Source organism: Saccopteryx bilineata, chromosome 2 (genome assembly GCF_036850765.1).
Source record: "Saccopteryx bilineata isolate mSacBil1 chromosome 2, mSacBil1_pri_phased_curated, whole genome shotgun sequence".
NCBI classification, from domain to species: domain Eukaryota; kingdom Metazoa; phylum Chordata; class Mammalia; order Chiroptera; family Emballonuridae; genus Saccopteryx; species Saccopteryx bilineata.
In genome coordinates, this window is record NC_089491.1 from 65047912 (window position 1) to 65067207 (window position 19296).

Consider the following 19296-nt stretch of genomic DNA (forward strand, 5'->3'; position numbering starts at 1 on the left):
GTTTGAAAATAAAATTGGGTCAAATAAGAGAAAAAAACTTATGGAAAAATAAAACCCTCAATTCCCTGATTTTCACTTTTAGGCTGAAAAACATTGTGAGAATTTCTGAAAAGCAAGTAGGAGACATCACTGATATTCCCTCTGTTATGCCTACCTAAGAAAGTAACGATATATACAAGAGTATCTGTCTATCCATAGAGAATGGAGTTCTTACCTGTTTTCAGAGCCTGCTTCTACCAATGAAACAAGAGGCAAAGAAAAGATCTATAGATTCCTGTCCACTCCACTGGGGCCTTGACCTGCTCCAAGGACAGCCACGGGCAGGGATAGAATCCTCATAAAGGCCTCTGAAGCTACCTCTACTTTAGCTGAGGCATCTGCCAGTGAAATACTGAAACCTTGCTGGGAATCAGTTTACTGTCAGGTTATAAGACATGGCTCAATCTAGTAATTCTATTCTTTGTAAACAAACCAAGAGGGAAAAATATTTTTATAAAGATGTGAAAGGCAGCCCTGGCCGGTGGGCTCAGTGGTAGGTCATCAGCCCAGTGTGTCGATGTCCCGGGTTCAATTCCCAGTCAGGGCACACAGGAGAAGCAACCACCTGCTTCTCCACCCGACCCCCTTCCCTTTCTCTCTTTCTCTCTCTCTTCCTCTCCTGCAGCCATGGCGCAATTGGTTCAAGTGCATTGGCTCCAGGCACTGAGGATGGCTCTGTGAAGCTTCCACCTCAGGTGCTAAATATAGCTTCATTGTGAGCATGGCCCCAGATGGTCAGAGCCTCAGCCCAAGACAAGGGTTGCAGGTGGATCCCCGTGGGGCACATGCAAGAGTCTGTCTATCTCCCCTCCTCTCATTTGGAAAAGAAAGGAAAAAATAGAAGTGAAAGGCAAAAAAACTCTAAATGCTCACCAATTCCAATTTAAGGATAATTATAACACTACAAAAAAATACATAGATATTGAAAATTACAAAGTAAACTACAGGTAACAATGTGCAATGGATATGTTCATCAAAATATAAATAAATGTTTTCTCATCATTTGGGGATGCTTTGTAGGACAAGGTAAAACTATGAAGAGTCTTTCATTTGGGGGAAGGGAAAAGACAAAAATGTATAATTGCAAAGATCAGAAAAGAATTGGAAACGTTTCTGATTTTAGGTATATTCTCTCTCTCTCTCTCTCTCTCTCTCTCTCTCACACACACACACACACACACACACACACACACACACACACACACACACAATTCTAAAATCACCAATCAACTACACTGAGAGCCTATGTATAAAAATTGTGCCACCAGGTGGCAGTTCTTACTCTCTTACTAGCTCAGGTCTCCAACCATTCAGGAAACACCACAAAGCAAAGATACCACAGACCTTTTCTCCTAAAATCCCATGATTCTAGTATAGAAGTCATAAACGTTTTCTGTAAAGGGTCAGACAATAAATATCATAGACTCTGAGTACAGTCACAACTATTCAACTCTGTCATTGCGGCGTGAAAGCAATAAACAAATGAATGTGACTGTGTCCCAGTAAAACTTTATGAACAATAAAATTTAGATTTCATATAATTTTCACATCACTAAATATTTGTATTTTTAAATTTCTTTCCAATTATTTAAAATCTAAGAACTGAAGACTGTTTAGCAATTCCTTAAAAACTGAACACAGAATTATGCAACAATTCCACTCCTAGGTATATACCCAAAAGAACTGACAACGTACTCATCCAACAACTTGCACATGAATGTTGATAGCAGTATTATTCATAATATTCAAAAAGTGAGAACTACCCAATGTCCATCTACTGATGAATGGATAAGCAGACTTATTGTATAAAAGAATAGTACTGGTATATATGGTATATCCATATAAAAGAATATTATTCAGCCATAAAAGGAAATGAAGTACTGATATATACTATAACACAGATGAACCTTGAAACATGCTAACTGAAAAATGTCAGACATAAAGGCCATGCACTGGCCCTGGCTGGTTGGCTCAGCAGTAGAGAACCAGCCCAACATGTAGATTTCCAGGTTCTATTCCTGGCCAGGCACACAGGAGAAGCAACCATCTGCATCTCCATCTCTCTCTCTCTCTCTCTCTCTCTTCCCCTCCCGCAGCCATGGCTCAGAAAGGAAGTTGGTCCCAGGTGCTAAGAATGGCTCCCTGGCCTCACCTCAGGCACTAAAATAGCTCAGTTGCTGAGCAACAGAGCAACAGCCCCAGATGGGCAGAGCATCATCCCATAGGGGGCTTTCTGGGTGGATCCTGGTTGGGGCACATGTGGGAGTCTATCTTTTTGCCTCCCTACTTCTCACTTAAGAAAAGTTAAAGAAAAAAGAGGCCATGCATTGTCTGATTCCATTTATATAAAATATCCAGAATAGGCAAATCAATAGACACAGAAAGTAAATTAATGGTGAACAGGGGTTGTGGAGAGGAAGGAATGATGAGTGACTGCTAATGAGTATGGAGGTCTCTCCCTGAGTAATAAAAATGTTCTGGAATTAGATAGTTGTCATGGTTGAGTTACCTTGTAAACTTACTAAAACAATTAATTGTATACTTTAAAAAGGTAAATTTTATAATATATGAATTAAATATCAATTTTTAAAAGTATAGTGATTAAGTTCATAAGCCATACAAAAACACTGCAGCTGGATTTGGCCTGAGGGTTATAGTTTGCCAACCTGATTCTAGCATCTAACAGAGAAGATGACTTTGGGCTTTACACACACACTCTTCACAAATTAAAACATAGTCAAAGGCAAAAATTTGAAAAAGCTGAGCCAGGACTGAAATTATTATTTTGATAATAAGTATAATTATAAAAAAATGGAAAGCCAAAGAACCACCAAACCCATAAAGTTACTCTTCTAAAAGTAACTACACTGAGAGCCTATATATCAATATAAAAATGAAACAGACTAGTGGGAGGAAAATAGTGTTACCGTATTTTTCGCTCCTTATGACGCACCTGACCATAAGACACACCTAGGGTTTTAAGGAGGAAAATAAGAGAAAAAAATATTCTGAACCAAATGGTGTGTTAAAATATTTAGTAAAATACTGTATTTTTCATCACTCCATATGACACACGGGCATTTTCCCCTCTACTTTTTTGGGGGAAAAGTGCATCTTACGGACTGAAAAATACGGTATATAAAACATAAGTTTTAAATACCATCCTCATTTTGTCAGGCCAAAATGCTTTCAAATTTAAATTAAACTAATTTATTTATTTATTTATTTTTAATTTTTTTTAATTTATTCATTTTTTTAGAGAGGAGAGGGAGAGACAGAGGGAGAGACAGAGAGGAGAGACAGAAAGAGAGAAGGGGGGAGGAGCTGGAAGCATCAACTCCCATATGTGCCTTGACCAGGCAAGCCCAGGGTTTTGAACCGGCAACCTCAGCATTTCCAGGTCAATGCTTTATCCACTGCGCCACCACAGGTCAGGCAAATTAAACTAATTTAGAAATACATTTATTGGCACATTACCTGGAGGCACTAGCTGTATTAATTCAAACCTGGTTAGGAAGCCTAAAAAAGAAAAATAGGAGATTTTAATACTTTAGAAAATTGCTAGACTTACCAACATTGTTCTATTGCTCCATACTATCTTGTTATGATAATATGCCAAAGCAGTGGAAATGCTTTCTCAAATATAAAAAATTAACTAATCCATCACAGGGTAATAAATGTTTTCTTTCCCATTTACTGTTCTTTTAAAATGCCTAAACATTGCTAGGTGTTCATAATAAAAATAAACTAGTAATAGCAAAAGAAAAATAAAGAAAATTGAGTTTTTCATTAATTGCAACATTTAAAACTGCCACCATATCCCATTTAATTCCCTTTTAATTTGAACAACACATAGTTAGGGGAATCTACCCTTTTCTGCATTCTTAATAGTGAGATTAAATGTAATAATGTAACAATTATTACTTTATTAATAATAAGTGCCATAACAATGATTCAGGTATTTCTTGACCCAATTGAAGGCATAGAGTGACAATAACTGAGTTATAAAAGCAGCATTTCAGTCCCTGAAAAGTACTGACAGAACAAATGCAATATTTTCTCTCTTAAAAATATATTTATATATATTTTTTATTTTATTTATTCATTTTAGAGAGAGAGAGAGAGAGAGGAGAGAGAGACAGAGAGAGAGAAGGGGGGAGGAGCTGAAAGCATCAACTCCCATATGTGCCTTGACCAGGCAAGCCCAGGGTTTCGAACCGGCGGCCTCATTAAAAATATATTTATAAGTCACTTAAACTTTTCATTTTAAAAATTCAAAATCAAATGTTATCCATTAACCTAAAAATGTTCACATTGCTTAGCCTGACCAGGCAGTGGCACAGTGGATAGAGTATCAGCCTGAAACACTGAGGACTCAGGTTCAAAACCCTGAAGTACCAAGCTTGAGTGAGGGTTCACCAGCTTGCGTGTGGGATCATAGACATAACCCATGGTCACTGTCTTGAGCCCAAAGGTTGCTGGCTTGAAGCCCAAGGTTGCTGGCTTGAACAAGGGGTCACTAGCTCAGCTGGAGTCCCCGGGTCAAGGCACATATAAAAAAGCAATCAATGAACAACTAAGGTGCTGCAACTATGAGTTGATGCTTCTCATCTATCTCCCTTCTTGTCTTTCTGAGGGTCTCTCTCTCTCTCGCTAAGAAAAAAAAAAGTTCATGTTGCTTAAAACAGTATGCTTTATGACTATATAAATGAGACATAAAATTAACATTTTTTATATTTCTTGAGTCCAAAATATATTTTGAAATAGTGAGCCTGTGTACAATGTCTACAAGGACTAGAATAAAATTCAAATCTTAAAAATAATTTAAAATATAAATAGTATAGCAATTAGAAAAAACAAAAAATTCCTACAAAATATTAAAATTGAAAACATTTAAAATAGACAATAATAGTAAATATGGTTAATAATACTGTATTATATACAGTTGACCCATGAGCATGGGTTCAAATGCATGAGTCCAGTAACTCCTGGATATTTTTCAATAAATACAGTCAGCGCTTTTCACCTAGGGGTTTCATATCCATGTATTCAACCAACCATAGATAAAAAATAGTATTTTAGCATTCCCAACTGTGGTTTCCCAACCCCAACCACAGATTGAAAATACTGTCTTTCATCTGCATTTAGTTGAATCCTCAGGTGCAAAGGGCTGACTTTAGAGTCTAAAGTTATATTCAGATTTTCTACTCCATTGGGGGTTGGCACCCCTAACCATGATATTTTTCAAGGATCAGTTGTACTATAAAATTGCCAAGAGAATAGATCTTAAATGTTACCACCACCAGAAAAGCAATGATAATCGTGTGATGGAATGAAGGTGTTAGCTAACACTATGGTGGTAATCATTTTGTAATACTGTATATATTATATCAACGGTTCTCAACCTGTGGGTATTATATATAATTGTATCAAATAAACATGTTGTACACATTAGGCTTACACAATGTCATATGTCAGTTATATCTAAAAAAAAAAAACTGGAAAAGGACACAATGAAAGTAAAATTTTCCCTTTGTAGACGAGTGAAAAACATATGAATGCATGAAAACAGAACTTTAAATGCCAAGAAACTTAAAAGCCAAGACAGTCCATAATTTAGGTTTTCCAAGTAGGAGGAGGGAGTAATCCTTGCCAACCCGCACCCCAACAGTAATGTTAAACACTTAATTTGTCTCGGGCTCTAAATTCCTTACATTCAATTAATTCTCACCACTTTCCATTACAGGGATTAGAAAACTTAATATTGTTAAGATGGCAATATTCCCCAAACTGATGCACAGGTTTAATGCTATCCCTGTCAACATCCCAGCTGGCTTCTTTGCAGAAATTAATAAACTGATCCTAAGATGAAAAACCATGAAAACCCAAAAAGCAAAAAGGTCTTGGAAAAAAAAACTAAGTTGGAGAACTCATACTTCCTGATTCAAAAACTTACTACAATGCTACAATATGGGGCCCTGGCCTGGTAGCTCAGTTGGTTAAAGCATCTTTCTAACATGCCTAGCTTATAGTTTTGATCCCTGGTCAGGGCACAAACAAGAATTAACCCATCTTTAATCACAGCAAAAAAAAAAAAAATAGAAGACTGGATAAGGAAGATGTGGCACATATACACCAGGGTATACTATTCAGCCATAAGAAATGATGACATCGGATCACTTACAACAAAATGGTGGGATCTTGATAACATTATACAGAGTGAAATAAGTAAATCAGAAAATAACAAGAACTGCAGGATACCATACATTGATGGGACATAAAAACGAGACTAAGAGACATGGACAAGAGTGTGGTGGTTACGGGGGGCGGGGGGAGGGAAGGAGGGAGAGGGGGAGGGAGTGGGGGAGGGGCACAAAGAAAACTAGATAGAAGGTGATGGAGGACAATCTGACTTTGGGTGATGGGTATGCAACAGAATTGAATGACAAGATAACCTGGACATGTTTTCTTTGAATATATGTACCCTGATTTATTGATGTCACCCCATTAAAATAAAAATTTATTTATAAAAAAAGAGAATTAACCCATGAATGCATAAATAAGTGGAACAACAAATTAATGTTTCCCTTTCTTTCTCTCTCCTACCTTCCTCTCTAAAATCAATAAATGAAAAAAATTTAAAAAGAATGTGTTGTATTGGCAAAATGATAGGTATATGGTTCAATGACATAGAATTGACAGCCCTAAAATAAACTCACATTTATACTAATTAATTTTTAACAAAGGTTTAAATTCAACAAAGCACTATTCAATGGGTGAAAAATACTCTGATCCACAATGGTGCTGAGACAACTGAATATCCAGGTGAATGTCCAACTGAACGTCATTCTCCCTTCCTCTCTATTTGTCTCTGTCACTAAAAAAAAAAAAAAAAAAAAAAAGAAGTAGAAGAAGAAAGGAAGAAAGAAAAAGAAAATACATGTCCATGAAACAACTTGTATACAAATATTTAATTCATAGCAGCATTATTCATTATAGCCTCAAAGTCTATCAACTGATGAATGGATAAACAATATGTGACATATCCATACAATGGAGCATTATTGGCCATAAAAAGAAATGAAGTACTGGCCCTGGCCGGTTGGCTCAGTGGTAGAGCATCAGCCTGGCGTGCAGGAGTCCTGGGTTCGATGCCCAGCCAGGGCACACAGGAGAAGCGCCTGCCCATCTGCTTCTCCACCCCTCCCCCTCTCCTTCCTCTCTGTCTCTCCCCCCCCCCCCGCCCCGCCAGCCAAGGCTCCATTGGAGCAAGGTTGACCAGGGTGCTGAGGATGGCTCCATGGCCTCTGCCTCAGGCCTAGAATGGCTCTGATTGCAACAGAGCAATGCCCCAGATGGGAAGAGCATCGCCCCCTGGTGGGCGTGCCAGGTGGATACTGGTCGGGCACATGCGGGAGTCTGTCTGACTGCCTCCCCATTTCCAACTTTGGAAAAAAAGAAAAAGAAATGAAGTACTGACACATGCTATTTGGAAAATAGCATGCTAATTAAAAGAAACCAGGCACAGCCTGACCTACGGTGGCACAGTGAATAAAGTGTCAACCTGGAAACACTGAGGTTGCTGGTTCAAAACCCTGGCTTGCCTGGGTTGATGCTTCCTGCTCCTCCCCCTTCTCTCTCTCTCTCTCTCTTTTTCTCTCTCCCCCCTCCTCTCTAAAATGAATAATAATAAAAATAAATAAATTTAAAAAAAAAGAAACCAGGCACAGCTCTGGCCAGTGACACGGTGGTTAGAAAGTCATCCGGAACACCAGGGTCACCCACTAGATCCTGGGGTTGTTGGTTCATTCCCAAGGGCACTGATTCATTCCCAAGGGCACCAGTTGGAGCCCCCTTCAGGGCACATATGAGAAACAATCAATGGGTACATCACTAGGTGAAGCAATTAGTTGATGCTTCTCATCATTCTCCCTTCCTGCATCTCTCTCTCTCTTTCAAAAAAAGAAAAAAAGGCCTGAGCAGCCGGTGGCGCAGTGGATAGAGCATCAGACTGGAATGCGGAAGACCCAGGTTCGAGACCCCGAGCTCTCTAACTTGAGTGCAGGTTCATCTGGTTGGAGCAAAAGCTTACCGGCTTGAGCCCAAGGTCGCTGGCTCGAGCAAGGGTTTACTCGGCCTGCTGAAGGCCCGCAGTCAAGGCATATATGAGAAAGCAATCAATGAACAGCTAAGGTGTTGCAACGCGCAATGAAAAACTAATGATTGATGCTTTCTCATCTCTCCGTTCCTGTCTGTCTGTCCCTGTCTATCCCTCTCTCTGACTCTGTCTCTGTAATAAAGAAAAAAGAAAAAAAGAAGGAAAGAAACCAGTCACAAAAGATCACATATTGTATAAGTCCATTTATATGAACTATCCAGAATAAGCAAATCAGAGACAGAAAGATTAATTAGTAGTTGCCTAGGGCTGGGAGAGGAAGAATGGGTATAGGATTTCTTTCTGTAGTAATGAAAATGCCCTAAAATTGATTTATGATGATGGTTAAACAACTCTGTGAATATACAAGAACCATTTAATTGAAAAAAAATAATAAACAGAATAGTACCTTCTAGTGTATCCCATCTATATCTAGAAAAGAGTTTGTAATGGATTCAAAAACATGATTCAACTACTCAGCCATAAGAAATGATGACATCAGATCATTTACAGCAAAATGGTGGGATCTTGATAACATTATACGGAGTGAAATAAGTAAATCAGAAAAAAACAAGAACTACATGATTCCATACATTGGTGGAACATAAAAACGAGACTAAGAGACATGGACAAGAGAGTGATGGTTACCAGGGGTGGGGGGAGGGAGGACGCAGGAGGGAGAGAGGGAGAGAGTTAGGGGGAGGGGGAGGGGCACAGAGAAAACTAGACAGAGGGTGACGGAGGACAATCTGACTCTGGGTGAGGGGTATGCAACATAATTTAATGACAAGATAACCTAGACATGTTTTCTTTAAATATATGTACCCTGAATTATTAATGTCATCCCATCAACATTAATAAAAATTTATAAAAAAAAAAAAAAAAAAAAAAACATGATTCACCTTTGCAACAGCATGGATAGACCTGTAGAGAATTATGCTAAATGAAATAAGCCAATCAGAGAAAGACAAATACGATATGATTTCACTCATATGTGGAATCTAATAAACAAAATGAACTAACAAGCAAAATAGAGACAGACTCATAGATTGAAAGAAGGCTGACAGCTGTCAGGAGGGGTGGTGGTGTTGAAGGCTGGGGTGGTGATGGAGAGATTGAACAAGAAAGAGAAAAAAAGAGAAAAATAAATGCAAGAATAATATTTTAAAAAGAAACCCTAAAAAACATGATTCAAATTTTACAGACTCTCTTGAATGTAAATATAGATCAAACATAGAAGTATCACAACATAGAAAATAGTAAAATTTTGTATCTGTGAATTATAGACATACAACAGTCTCTCTCTCTCTCTCTCTCTCTCTCTCTCTCTCTCTCTCTCTGTTTTTTTCTGACAGTACCTACTTTCTAAAATGTCTGCTACTGCTCCAGGATCTATTGCGTTTTCGAATAACTGTGAAAAAAAATGAAAAAAATAAATTTTCAAAGTTTTATTAATATACACTCATAGAAATTATAGATTACATTCTTCCAAATAATTAACACATATCAAATCCAGCCATATAATATTTTGGACTGAACAGAAATACTTTTAACAGGTACTATATATCGTTAAAAGTTTAACAAATGGTCTGACCAAGCAGTGGCACAGTGGATAGAGCGTAGGACTGGGACGCAGAGGACCCAGGTTCGAAACTCCGAGGTCTCTGGGTTGAGCACGGGCTCATCTGGTTTGAATACAGCTCACTAGCTTGAACTCAAGGTCACTGGCTAGCCCCTCGGTCAAGGCACATATGAGAAAGCAATCAATGAATAACTAAGCTACCACAATGAATGATGCTTCTCATCTCTCTCCCTTCCTGTCTGTCTGTCCCTATCTGTCTCTCTTTCTGTCTCTGTTACACACACTAAAAAAAAAAAGTTCAACAAATTACTATAGAATAAATGAATAAGAATTAGGAAAAAAAATACCAAATGTGAGGAAAATCCAACTTAGCTGAATCTACCACATGTTCAAAATGTCATCAACCTGACCTAGCCCTACAGTTTGTTGCTAAAAGCACATCTGGCATCAACCTCAAAGAGTCTTGAGTACCTAAAAAAAACATTCTGCATACCACAAATATTCCTACAACATAAAACTGCATGAAAGATTTCTCTTGCCAAGGAATTGGTTGTGCTAAAAAGAAACATAAATAAAAACACTATGTGCAACATAAAAGAAAAGCTAAATGCTAGTAACTACACTCCCACAAGAATCAAAAATAGAGAGAAGGAGAGTCTCTTAAGTTTTAAGTATATGATGAAGCACAAGATACCTGTCTAGCCACTGCCAAATCTGCATCTCTTGTCCTTCAGGCAAAAAGGGCCTCGTATAGGACTGAAATAAAAGGCATACCACATCCCTCTTCCTGAATTCTAAAACCCTGTTAAAATAAAACAAACTTTTCAGTGGAGTTTGATTTCCAGCATTAAAGTTCTAATTTAAATAGTGTTTAAACCTAAGCATGGTTAAAATCTGCTCTTAATCCAAAGCCAGGTCTATTTTAACTAGAAAAATGAGGCTGCCCTCTGTAATTTTTGTATTGACTTGGATTTATCAAGCAAATATGGGTGATTTTTTTCCTCTAAACTATTTCAGTAATTACATCCCTTCACTTCACCTATGTCTGAGGATTTTCTCAAGTATGATCTTAGGGAATAAATGACCAACATGACCTGCTCAAACACAATGGTTCATACATTCTTTAGGAGAAATTTCTTGTTTATCTATGGCTTTACAATGCTCAAGTCTGAATTATACAGAAGGTCCAAGGAGAAAAGGTTTTTGCTTACTTGCTGCAAGTATTTGCATTTAAAGACTGAAACAAATACAGCCAAAGCTGGAGCAAATTGGAAGAAAGCTGGAATACAAACCCAAACAGCTCACACAAAAGGGCAATTTTCAAAATTTAAAACAAAGCATTTAAAAATATAATACAAAATAAAGCATTTATTTAATTGCATTTTATAAAATGAAAACTAGCGTATGGTATATTTGACTAGTAATCTCATATGCACAGTTTTGCAACAGGGCAGTGGTGGCATCCAGAATGTGACTCTCAGGCTCACTTTCCTCTTCTACAAGTCAAGGAGGTTGGACTAGATAACCTCCAAGGTCATTTACAAATTTATTGCTCTGTGCTTCTATAATTTTCTAACTTTGGGCTTCTTACAAAAAAAAATATTTTAAATCTTCTATAGAAGCATACTTAAAATTGATAAAATAAGAAAATTCTTGAAGGAAAAACAGACTGGATCTCTACCACTACCAATATCTAAAAAGCAAAAGTAGGCTCCTCTGGATTCTGTTTGTATATTCTAAGGTTCTACCCTTTTCTCTTAGGTTTTCTCTAAGGTTCCTCTTTTCTCTCATCCAACTAGTTTGGTAAACTATTTAAATTAACACTATAACTTGGGGTGGTAAACACAATACAATAAACCTGATGTATTATAGATTTATACGCCTGAAACCTATATAATTTTATTAACCAATGTCACTGCAATAAATTCAATTTTAAAAATAAATTTTAAAAGAAACTAAATGAAAAATGATTTGACTTGGGTGATAGGCACACAGCACAATCAACAATTCAAATGCTATGGAGATGTTTATCTGAAACCTATACACTTCAACTGATCAATGTCACCACATTAAATTTAATTTTATAAATAAAAGTTTTTTGAAAATAAAAAGAAAGAAACTAGAGCCTGGCCATATAGCTCAGTTGGTTAGAGCACTGTCCTGGGGCATAGAAGTTGCCGGTTCCATCCCGGGTCAGGGCACATACCAGAATAGATCGATGGTCCAGTCTCTCTTTCTCTCTTTCTCTGTCCCTCTCTCTCTAAAATCAATAAAATAAATATTTTTTTAAAAAAAAACTAGAAAAATGAATTTGAAAATAAACTAATATATCCATGTTAAATACACAAAAAGAAAATAAATTAGCACTATAATTTATAAAAAAACATTATGTATAGCTCTAGGCATCTATTTTTTTTTAACGATTTTATTTATTGATTTTTAGAGAGAGGAGAGAGAGAGAGAGAAAAGGGGGTGGGGAGGAGCAGGAAGCATCAACTCCTCTAGTTGCTTCTCATATGTGCCTTCACCCAGCAACCTGAGCTTTTCAGGTCGATGCTTTATCCCCTGCGCCACCACAGGCCAGGTAGCCCTAACCCTTAGACAGTCAACCCTCATCTCTTAATTCTTAGATCAAAACAGGTCATTTTCTGGGCACCACCATTCACATGTTTAAAAGTGATAATAGACTCTACCTGGAGATCTTTCCATACTCATCTTCCCTCACAAAGAACCACCTCAGTGATATTCTCAGGAGCAAAATCATCAGACTTACCAAGGTTCAAAGAATCAGATTGATTCCATCTCTGAATTCCAAAACAAAAACTTCAAAGGGTTGTTATTATGTAATAATGAAAGTAATATTTTAAAGTGACAAGAAGATTGGAAATATTTTGATAATTTATATCATGATCATAAATAAACCAAGTATGACCTAAGAAAACTCAGTAAGTCTGAGGAGCCTTCTTGTTTTGTTACAGGATTTTAGATTCAGGATTTAACTAATCTGGTCACAGTTTTTCATGATATTTTGAATCTAAAAAAGTTTGTGTCTAAGTTCCACTAGTTTATTGATTATCCCTATCATAAATGTAATGCAAGTGCCTCTAACATCTCCCAGAATGTTCAGAAAATGCTCTTTCTGCTCCAGTTAGAAAATACCATGGGAGCTCCCAGAATAGAAAACATCCTGGACAGAGTGTTTAGCACCAGATTGACAGAATTTGGCTCAGTCCTGGGCTGCAAAAGCATGTCTTACAACTTTGGCTTCGCGCTGTAATGAGGTGCCTTTAAGTAATTTTTTAAAGGAAATTTACAAAATAACTTTATAAGAACCACTAAATGATCTTCAGACAGCAACATTTTAATTTCTCTCTTTAGCAGTGAGAAAGTCAAGATCACCTTTTCAAATATCATTCTCTGCTGAATCATAATAGGGAACACGGAGGGAAAGCAGTCCGTCTCCAAGTACTGATTCAGGAGGTAAACTCCAAGGTACACATCTTGCTTGTCAGGAAGGAACACCCCTGGGCAAGAGATCTTAAAAAGAAGGGTGGAAAAATAGAGAACTGGGTTTGTTTGTTTTTTTAAATGGGGCTCTATCTCCCCTAACCAACCACAAACAATATCAAATTTCCCCCACTGCAGCACCCCTTCATATGTACCTCCCATAACACCCTCCCCTCTCCTCTCCTTCTTCAAATCGGAATTCCAATTTCATTCCACACCTCCGCCAGGTGTCACAAGCGTCCCCTAGCTGCTTCCTCTCCCCGCCCCTCCAGTTGGCAGTGCGGAAGCGGAAGAGGCTGCAGGGCCGGGGAGCCTGTGTATCGGCTGGCTGGGTCTTGGGATCCGGGCCACCCGCCGCAATGCCGAGCCCCCGCAGGAACATCGAGGGACGCCCGCTGGGTGCCTCTACCTCAAGCGGCAGCAGCCCCGGCAGCCCGGCCCATGGCGGCGGCGGGAGCGGCAGGTTAGAGTTCCAGTCCCTGCTCAGCAGCCGCGCATCGGCCGCGGACCACACCTGCGCCCGGCTCCGCATGTCTGAGAGCCCGGTGCACCGCCGGGGCTCCTTCCCGCTGACAGGATCCGTCCCCTCGCAGGCGCCACCGCCCCCGCTGCCTGAGGAGGATCGCATGGACCTGAACCCGTCCTTCCTGGGCATCGCCCTGCGCTCCCTGCTGGCCATCGACCTGTGGCTGTCCAAGAAGTTGGGGGTATGCGCCGGGGAGAGTTCGTCCTGGGGCAGCGTGCGGCCCCTTATGAAGCTGCTAGAGATCTCTGGACACGGCATCCCGTGGCTGCTGGGCACCCTCTACTGCCTGTCCAGGAGCGACAGCTGGGCCGGGCGTGAGGTGCTGATGAACCTGCTCTTCGCCCTATTTTTGGACTTACTGCTGGTGGCCCTGCTCAAGGGGCTGGTCCGCAGGCGTCGCCCAGCCCACAACCAGATGGACATGTTTGTCACCCTCTCGGTGGACAAGTACTCCTTCCCCTCGGGCCATGCCACCAGGGCCGCTCTGGTGTCCCGATTCATCCTGAACCACCTGGTACTAGCCATTCCACTGAGGGTACTGGTGATACTATGGGCATTTATCTTGGGCCTCTCCAGGGTCATGCTGGGGCGACACAATGTCACCGATGTGGCTTTTGGCTTTTTTCTGGGCTACATGCAATATAGCATTGTCGACTATTGCTGGCTCTCACCGCACAATGCTCCAGTCCTCTTTGTACTGTGGAACCAACAATGACAACATCTCATTCATTATGGCACCAGGAGATGTAAAATTTTCCACATGTGATCATGCCAACTTAAACCAGCAGCCATACCGCTTGTCCCTCTTAGGACATTTCAGGCTTCCTTTGGGATTTCAGGTGTCCTACCATCTTGATGGGTTGCTCGACTGGAGCACATGCTGGCCATTACTGATCACAGCCATATTACAGAAAGCAAAAAAAATCCCTCTGTTTTACATTTAACAATTTTATATCTCCAGGACAAGTGCAAATAAACCAAGCTGGGGTGATGATAATGTTGCTGTTTTATAAAGTTGGCATCAGAAAAATTGTGTTTTGTAGTGATCCTACATGGCAACATATCACTTGTAAACTGAACTCTGAAAAAGAAACATTTTCATCCTGTAAATATACATGCATATAAACTGATACTAATCCTAGTTCTTAGTTATTTAAGAATCTAAAACACAGGTTTTTCTATTTATTCCCTGAAGATGTTGCCACAGCTGGGGAAATTTCCTCTTAATCCTGATTCTCTTGGTAAGCTTTTTTAGTTTATTGTCTCTTCCATCTTTGCAGACTGGATAGTGAGAGGAGAGATTATAGTACATAGTTTTCTCTCCTTTCTACCTTCTCAAAATATCTTCAAATTTCTTTTTTTTTTTTTTTTTAGGATCTTTAAATTCATATATCTTTCCCACTACTCTCTAATACTGTCTTTTAGCATTCAGAGAACAAGCCAAGAACTTATTTGAAGAAGAAACAATTAAAAATGGGCACATCTATAGTCCCCATAAAAAATGAAAATTAAAAAAGGAAGGATGGGACAATGGCCTCATGCAAAAATAGTTAAGCTGCTGAGGGGTCCGAGGAACTGAGAGTTTGGGAGTAGGCTAACCACATACTATGTCAATGAATCAGTATGGCAAGAGATGGGGCCCTGCTGCCTGTCATCTCTACTGAATAAAGAAAAATGCTCCTCTACTGAGGTAATATATGAGAAAATAATGTGATTCTTTGCGATGCAAAAGCATAAGCTTTTTCACCACAGGATGACCTTGTGTATTATAGTTTTTCATATGGAATTATATATACACTCTAGGTAACAGTATTTAATCTGAAATTCATCAGGTGAGTCTGCTGCAATACCAGTCACAATGTACAACTAACTACTAAATTTCTGTTTACCCTGACCTTTATATTTAAAGCAATTTATCCATGGTGCCTCCCCAAATCACAAGACCAAAGACTACCAAATGCAGGTGGACTCTGCTCATTATTCATTGACCAGGAAAGATGAAAAGGTATATGCTTTAAATGCTGCTCTACCTGAAAATAAGAACCTTTAAATTACCTATGGAACTGGTCTCTTCAGATAATTCTAATGACCAGTTATTTTCACATTTATAAATAGAATGGATTTTGGCCTTTGATCTGTCTTGTAGAGAGGTACACAGAGGAATCTGGAGCATGGCTGTGATAAGAAAGCTTGGATTGGGTAGAAACAAACTTTGAGTGTGAGACACACACTGAAAGAGAAACAGCTGTTCTCCAAAATAAAATCATTTGCATTCCCACAATATCTTGAACACAGACTACCTCTTTACCTGCTGAATCAGACAAACTGTAAAGCTGTAAGTGATTTGCTTTATCGTTTAATCTTAGAGAGATCCTTTATTTTAATGGCAGTAATATTCAGGTTGGATATTGGGAAGCGTGACAGTTCCTCTTGCAATGTGCACAAGTCTGAATATTGGGGGCTCAAAATTAGTCTTACTTTCTGGTTCCTGGTTATAATTCTGAAATTCCCTTAGTTGCTAGGGCCTAGTTTGCTGGCTTTAAAGCACATATCAAGTCACCCTGTTTTTGGAGCATCCTAAGTACTGTAGAGTAGAAAACTGATTTCACTGTTAATTGTACACTGAGGAATGCTTTTTAAAAATCAAAATGAAATTAACCAATAATGTTGAATGAAATGAGATTTTTAAAATTATTCCTTTTTTGCCTTGAGGAGGAAAACTGATTTATCACTCAGCTTCTCAAGAATTCACATCACTGCACTTTGAGATCTTGCGATTGATACAGCACACAGTTGAAATAGCCTGGTTCCATTTGCTGTCAAAGTGGAACAAATCCAGGAAATTCTGCTCTTTATTTCATAGCTACATGTCTGATGAAATCATAGCATTTGTCACTTGTATAGAGGCTTACCAGATTTTCCATATCCATAACCTGTTTGGCATTTGTGCTGGTAATCATTGCCAGAAGAGAAGCCCTTACAGTTTGGAGGCTAAGCTGCATGAGAGTGTCCCTACAGATGGAAGGACTGGAAAAATGGAAACTGAAAGAAGAGGAATGACTAACCCCAAACAAGAACAATGGAGTCACTCTGCCACAGCATCTCACTTAAGTAAGATTCAATGGATAAATATAAAACAGTTGTTGATTGATTTTCCTTTTGCAATTAGCAAGCCAGAGCCATCTCTAGGGGAAATAGCTTAGAAATACTTGATTAGTTCATAGAGGTGAAAAATTATCAGGAAGTGATGAAGCGTTCTGAAATTAAATTCTAACCTGGTTATTTAAAGGAGAGGTTTTCTTTGTGGTTTGTTTGTTTTTTGTTTGTTTGTTTGTTTGTTTTTACCTTTCACAAATCTTTATCTTGGAAAAGAAAATAAATCCTTCTTGGACTTAATTCAGGGTTACTAAAATTTTTTTTCAGGATAAAGCTAAAAAAATAAGTTGGCTTTAAGGGGGAAAAAAGTAGGAAGAGGTTGAGCAGAATTAAAGATTAGGAAGTCAGAGAAGACTTGTGTAGAGACTCGGACAGAGGTATGATTTGTTCCAGAAGACAATGTCTATGAGGTGAGGTGGGAGAGGGTGATGAAAACGACCTGGGACCATTTAAGAACCTGGGGAAAGTCTGATTTGGGAGCAAGGAGGGGAGGTTCGTCGATCTCTCTTACCGCCCGGATCTGCAGCTCCACCACCACCTCCAGAGGCATCGTGCCCTGCGTGGGCGAAAGGACCTTAATGAAAAGATCCTTTTGTGCTGAGCCTTGAACCGATTTTTCTTGGTTTAGCTAAATCCCTGGGGCAAATGTTCCCAGTAGCTTCCCCATCCCCCACCCCCTCCTACCCCCATCTGTTCCCCTGTGCCCAGGTCCCTCCCACCCGGACCGGTCTCACACAATCGGAATTGTAGCTCAAGCTTCCAGAAGGCCGAAGCGTCGCGTTGCCATGGACACTTTGACGCTATGGCGCAGGCGTGCACGTCCCCAGTGTTCTGCTTAGGAAACCGTACCCCCTACGTCGGCTTTCCACGCTGTAAGCAAGAGGGAGAATGACCCGGTACTGAAGTGGTAGCGGGTTGGCGAAAGCCCGGGAGCCCTGGTTTCCTTTACGCCAAATGTTTACAGTGTCCATCTAAAAATGGAATGTAATGATAGTTCCGCTGTAGTTGAAGTGCTACCCATTTTTAGTAGCTATACGACACCTGCACCCACAAGCCTGTAATTTCTGTAACAACTACAATTAATATAATAGCCTGTCCCTAAAGGGGGACAGGAAATGTTATGTCTTCATGTTTGGTTCGGAAAACATAGTCACTGTCAATAAGAAATGAAGCGTGTGCTATTTAGAAACACAAGAATAATTCTTAAAGAGGTTTTAAAATTAGGTATCCCGCTTCAGCCACGATAGAAACTGTCCGTCTCTTTTTTGGGTTTAGTTAACCTAAATTACATTATCTCCCAATGGGCAGTTACTGCAGTTCCCAAAGCCAGGGTTACATTGCAAAATCGTCAGAGATGGCAGGCAGGGCAAGAGTTCTTAACAGGTAGGGAAAATTGCACTTCCCCCATTCACTATATTTAACGGATAAAAATGAAGGAATGAAGGAGGAAGTTGCTGCTTGTAGCCAGTAGGAAAAATTTGGTAGGGTCAATAATAACTCTTAAAAAAAAAAAAAAAATTTAATTGTGATGAGTCATTTATTACCAATATTTTGCATTGGAGATTTATGCAATTGCAAAATGGAAGTGCAGAAATATGTCCTGAGACAAAAATTAGGTATTCATTTGATGGTTGGAGTTCCTTTCTCTGGAAGGGAAAAACTCAGTATGGTGAAGGAGGGTATACCCAATCCTTGGTGTTCTATCTACACAATAAGAGGTTCACAAGTGGGTGTTTGTCTCCCTGAAGTATCCAGAGCACTGACTTGTCAGCTCTTAACAGCTTGCTGGCACCCAGACTAGTACAGTGACGTATGAGGAATGGAACTGTGTTGACCCTCACCAGTGAATCACCATCAACACCAAAACTAAGTCATCAAGGAGAGTGACAATCAAAACAGATGAATAAATAAGTGGTCAGAGACATAATGGGAGGAATCAATCTTTATTTTTTAAGTGAGAGGAGTGAAGATAGACTCCCGCAAGTGCCCCTACTGGGATCTACCTGGCAACCCTCGTCTGGGGTCAGTGCTTAAATCAACTGAGCTATTCTCAGCACCCAGGGCCAGCACTTGAACCAATTGAGCCACTGACTGTGAGAGGGTAAGAGGCGGAGAAGTGGGAGGGGGAGAGAGAAGCAGATGGTTCCTTCTCATGTGGACCAGGATCGAACCTGGATGTCCGCCTGTTGGGCCAGCACTCTATCCACTGAGCCATTTGGCCAGTGTTGGAGGCATCAATCTTAATTGAGAACCAGCAAAGTTCTAGGCATATTGCATATGCTAATTAATTTCATCCCTGCAATGACTCTTTGAGGGAGATGTTATTACCCC

At 39.5% G+C, this 19296-nt stretch overlaps 2 protein-coding genes across 7 annotated transcripts in view; one reads left to right on the forward strand and one right to left on the reverse strand.

The window, feature by feature from the left end:
* SPATA6L (spermatogenesis associated 6 like) overlaps positions 1-17731 on the reverse strand; it is a 50916-nt gene extending 33185 nt beyond the window's left edge. For 4 of the 6 annotated variants that reach the window (XR_010729084.1, XM_066257186.1, XM_066257184.1 and 1 more), the window contains exons 1-4: positions 17477-17611; positions 13176-13313; positions 9557-9605; positions 3517-3558 (exon numbers count right to left, since the gene is read on the reverse strand). Coding sequence is in view for 4 of the 6 variants with exons in the window: in XM_066257186.1 (XP_066113283.1) it covers positions 3517-3558; positions 9557-9605; positions 13176-13313; positions 17477-17515 (268 nt within the window). In the remaining 2 variants the exon portion in view is untranslated. Of the gene's footprint in view, positions 1-3516; positions 3559-9556; positions 9606-13175; positions 13314-17476; positions 17612-17701 lie in introns of those variants that run through there. The other 2 variants (XM_066257183.1, XM_066257187.1) reach the window with 2 other exon arrangements.
* On the forward strand, positions 13553-14939 carry PLPP6 (phospholipid phosphatase 6). Its single transcript, XM_066257189.1, has one exon. The coding sequence runs from the start codon at positions 13643-13645 to the stop codon at positions 14522-14524; it is 882 nt and encodes a 293-aa protein (XP_066113286.1). The 5' UTR covers positions 13553-13642; the 3' UTR covers positions 14525-14939.
* Positions 17732-19296: the final 1565 nt, after the last annotated feature.

Excerpts from the sequence above, each read along its gene's own strand:
- PLPP6 (XM_066257189.1), top strand. The coding sequence starts at position 13,643 with ATGCCGAGCCCCCGCAGGAACATCGAGGGACGCCCGCTGGGTGCCTCT.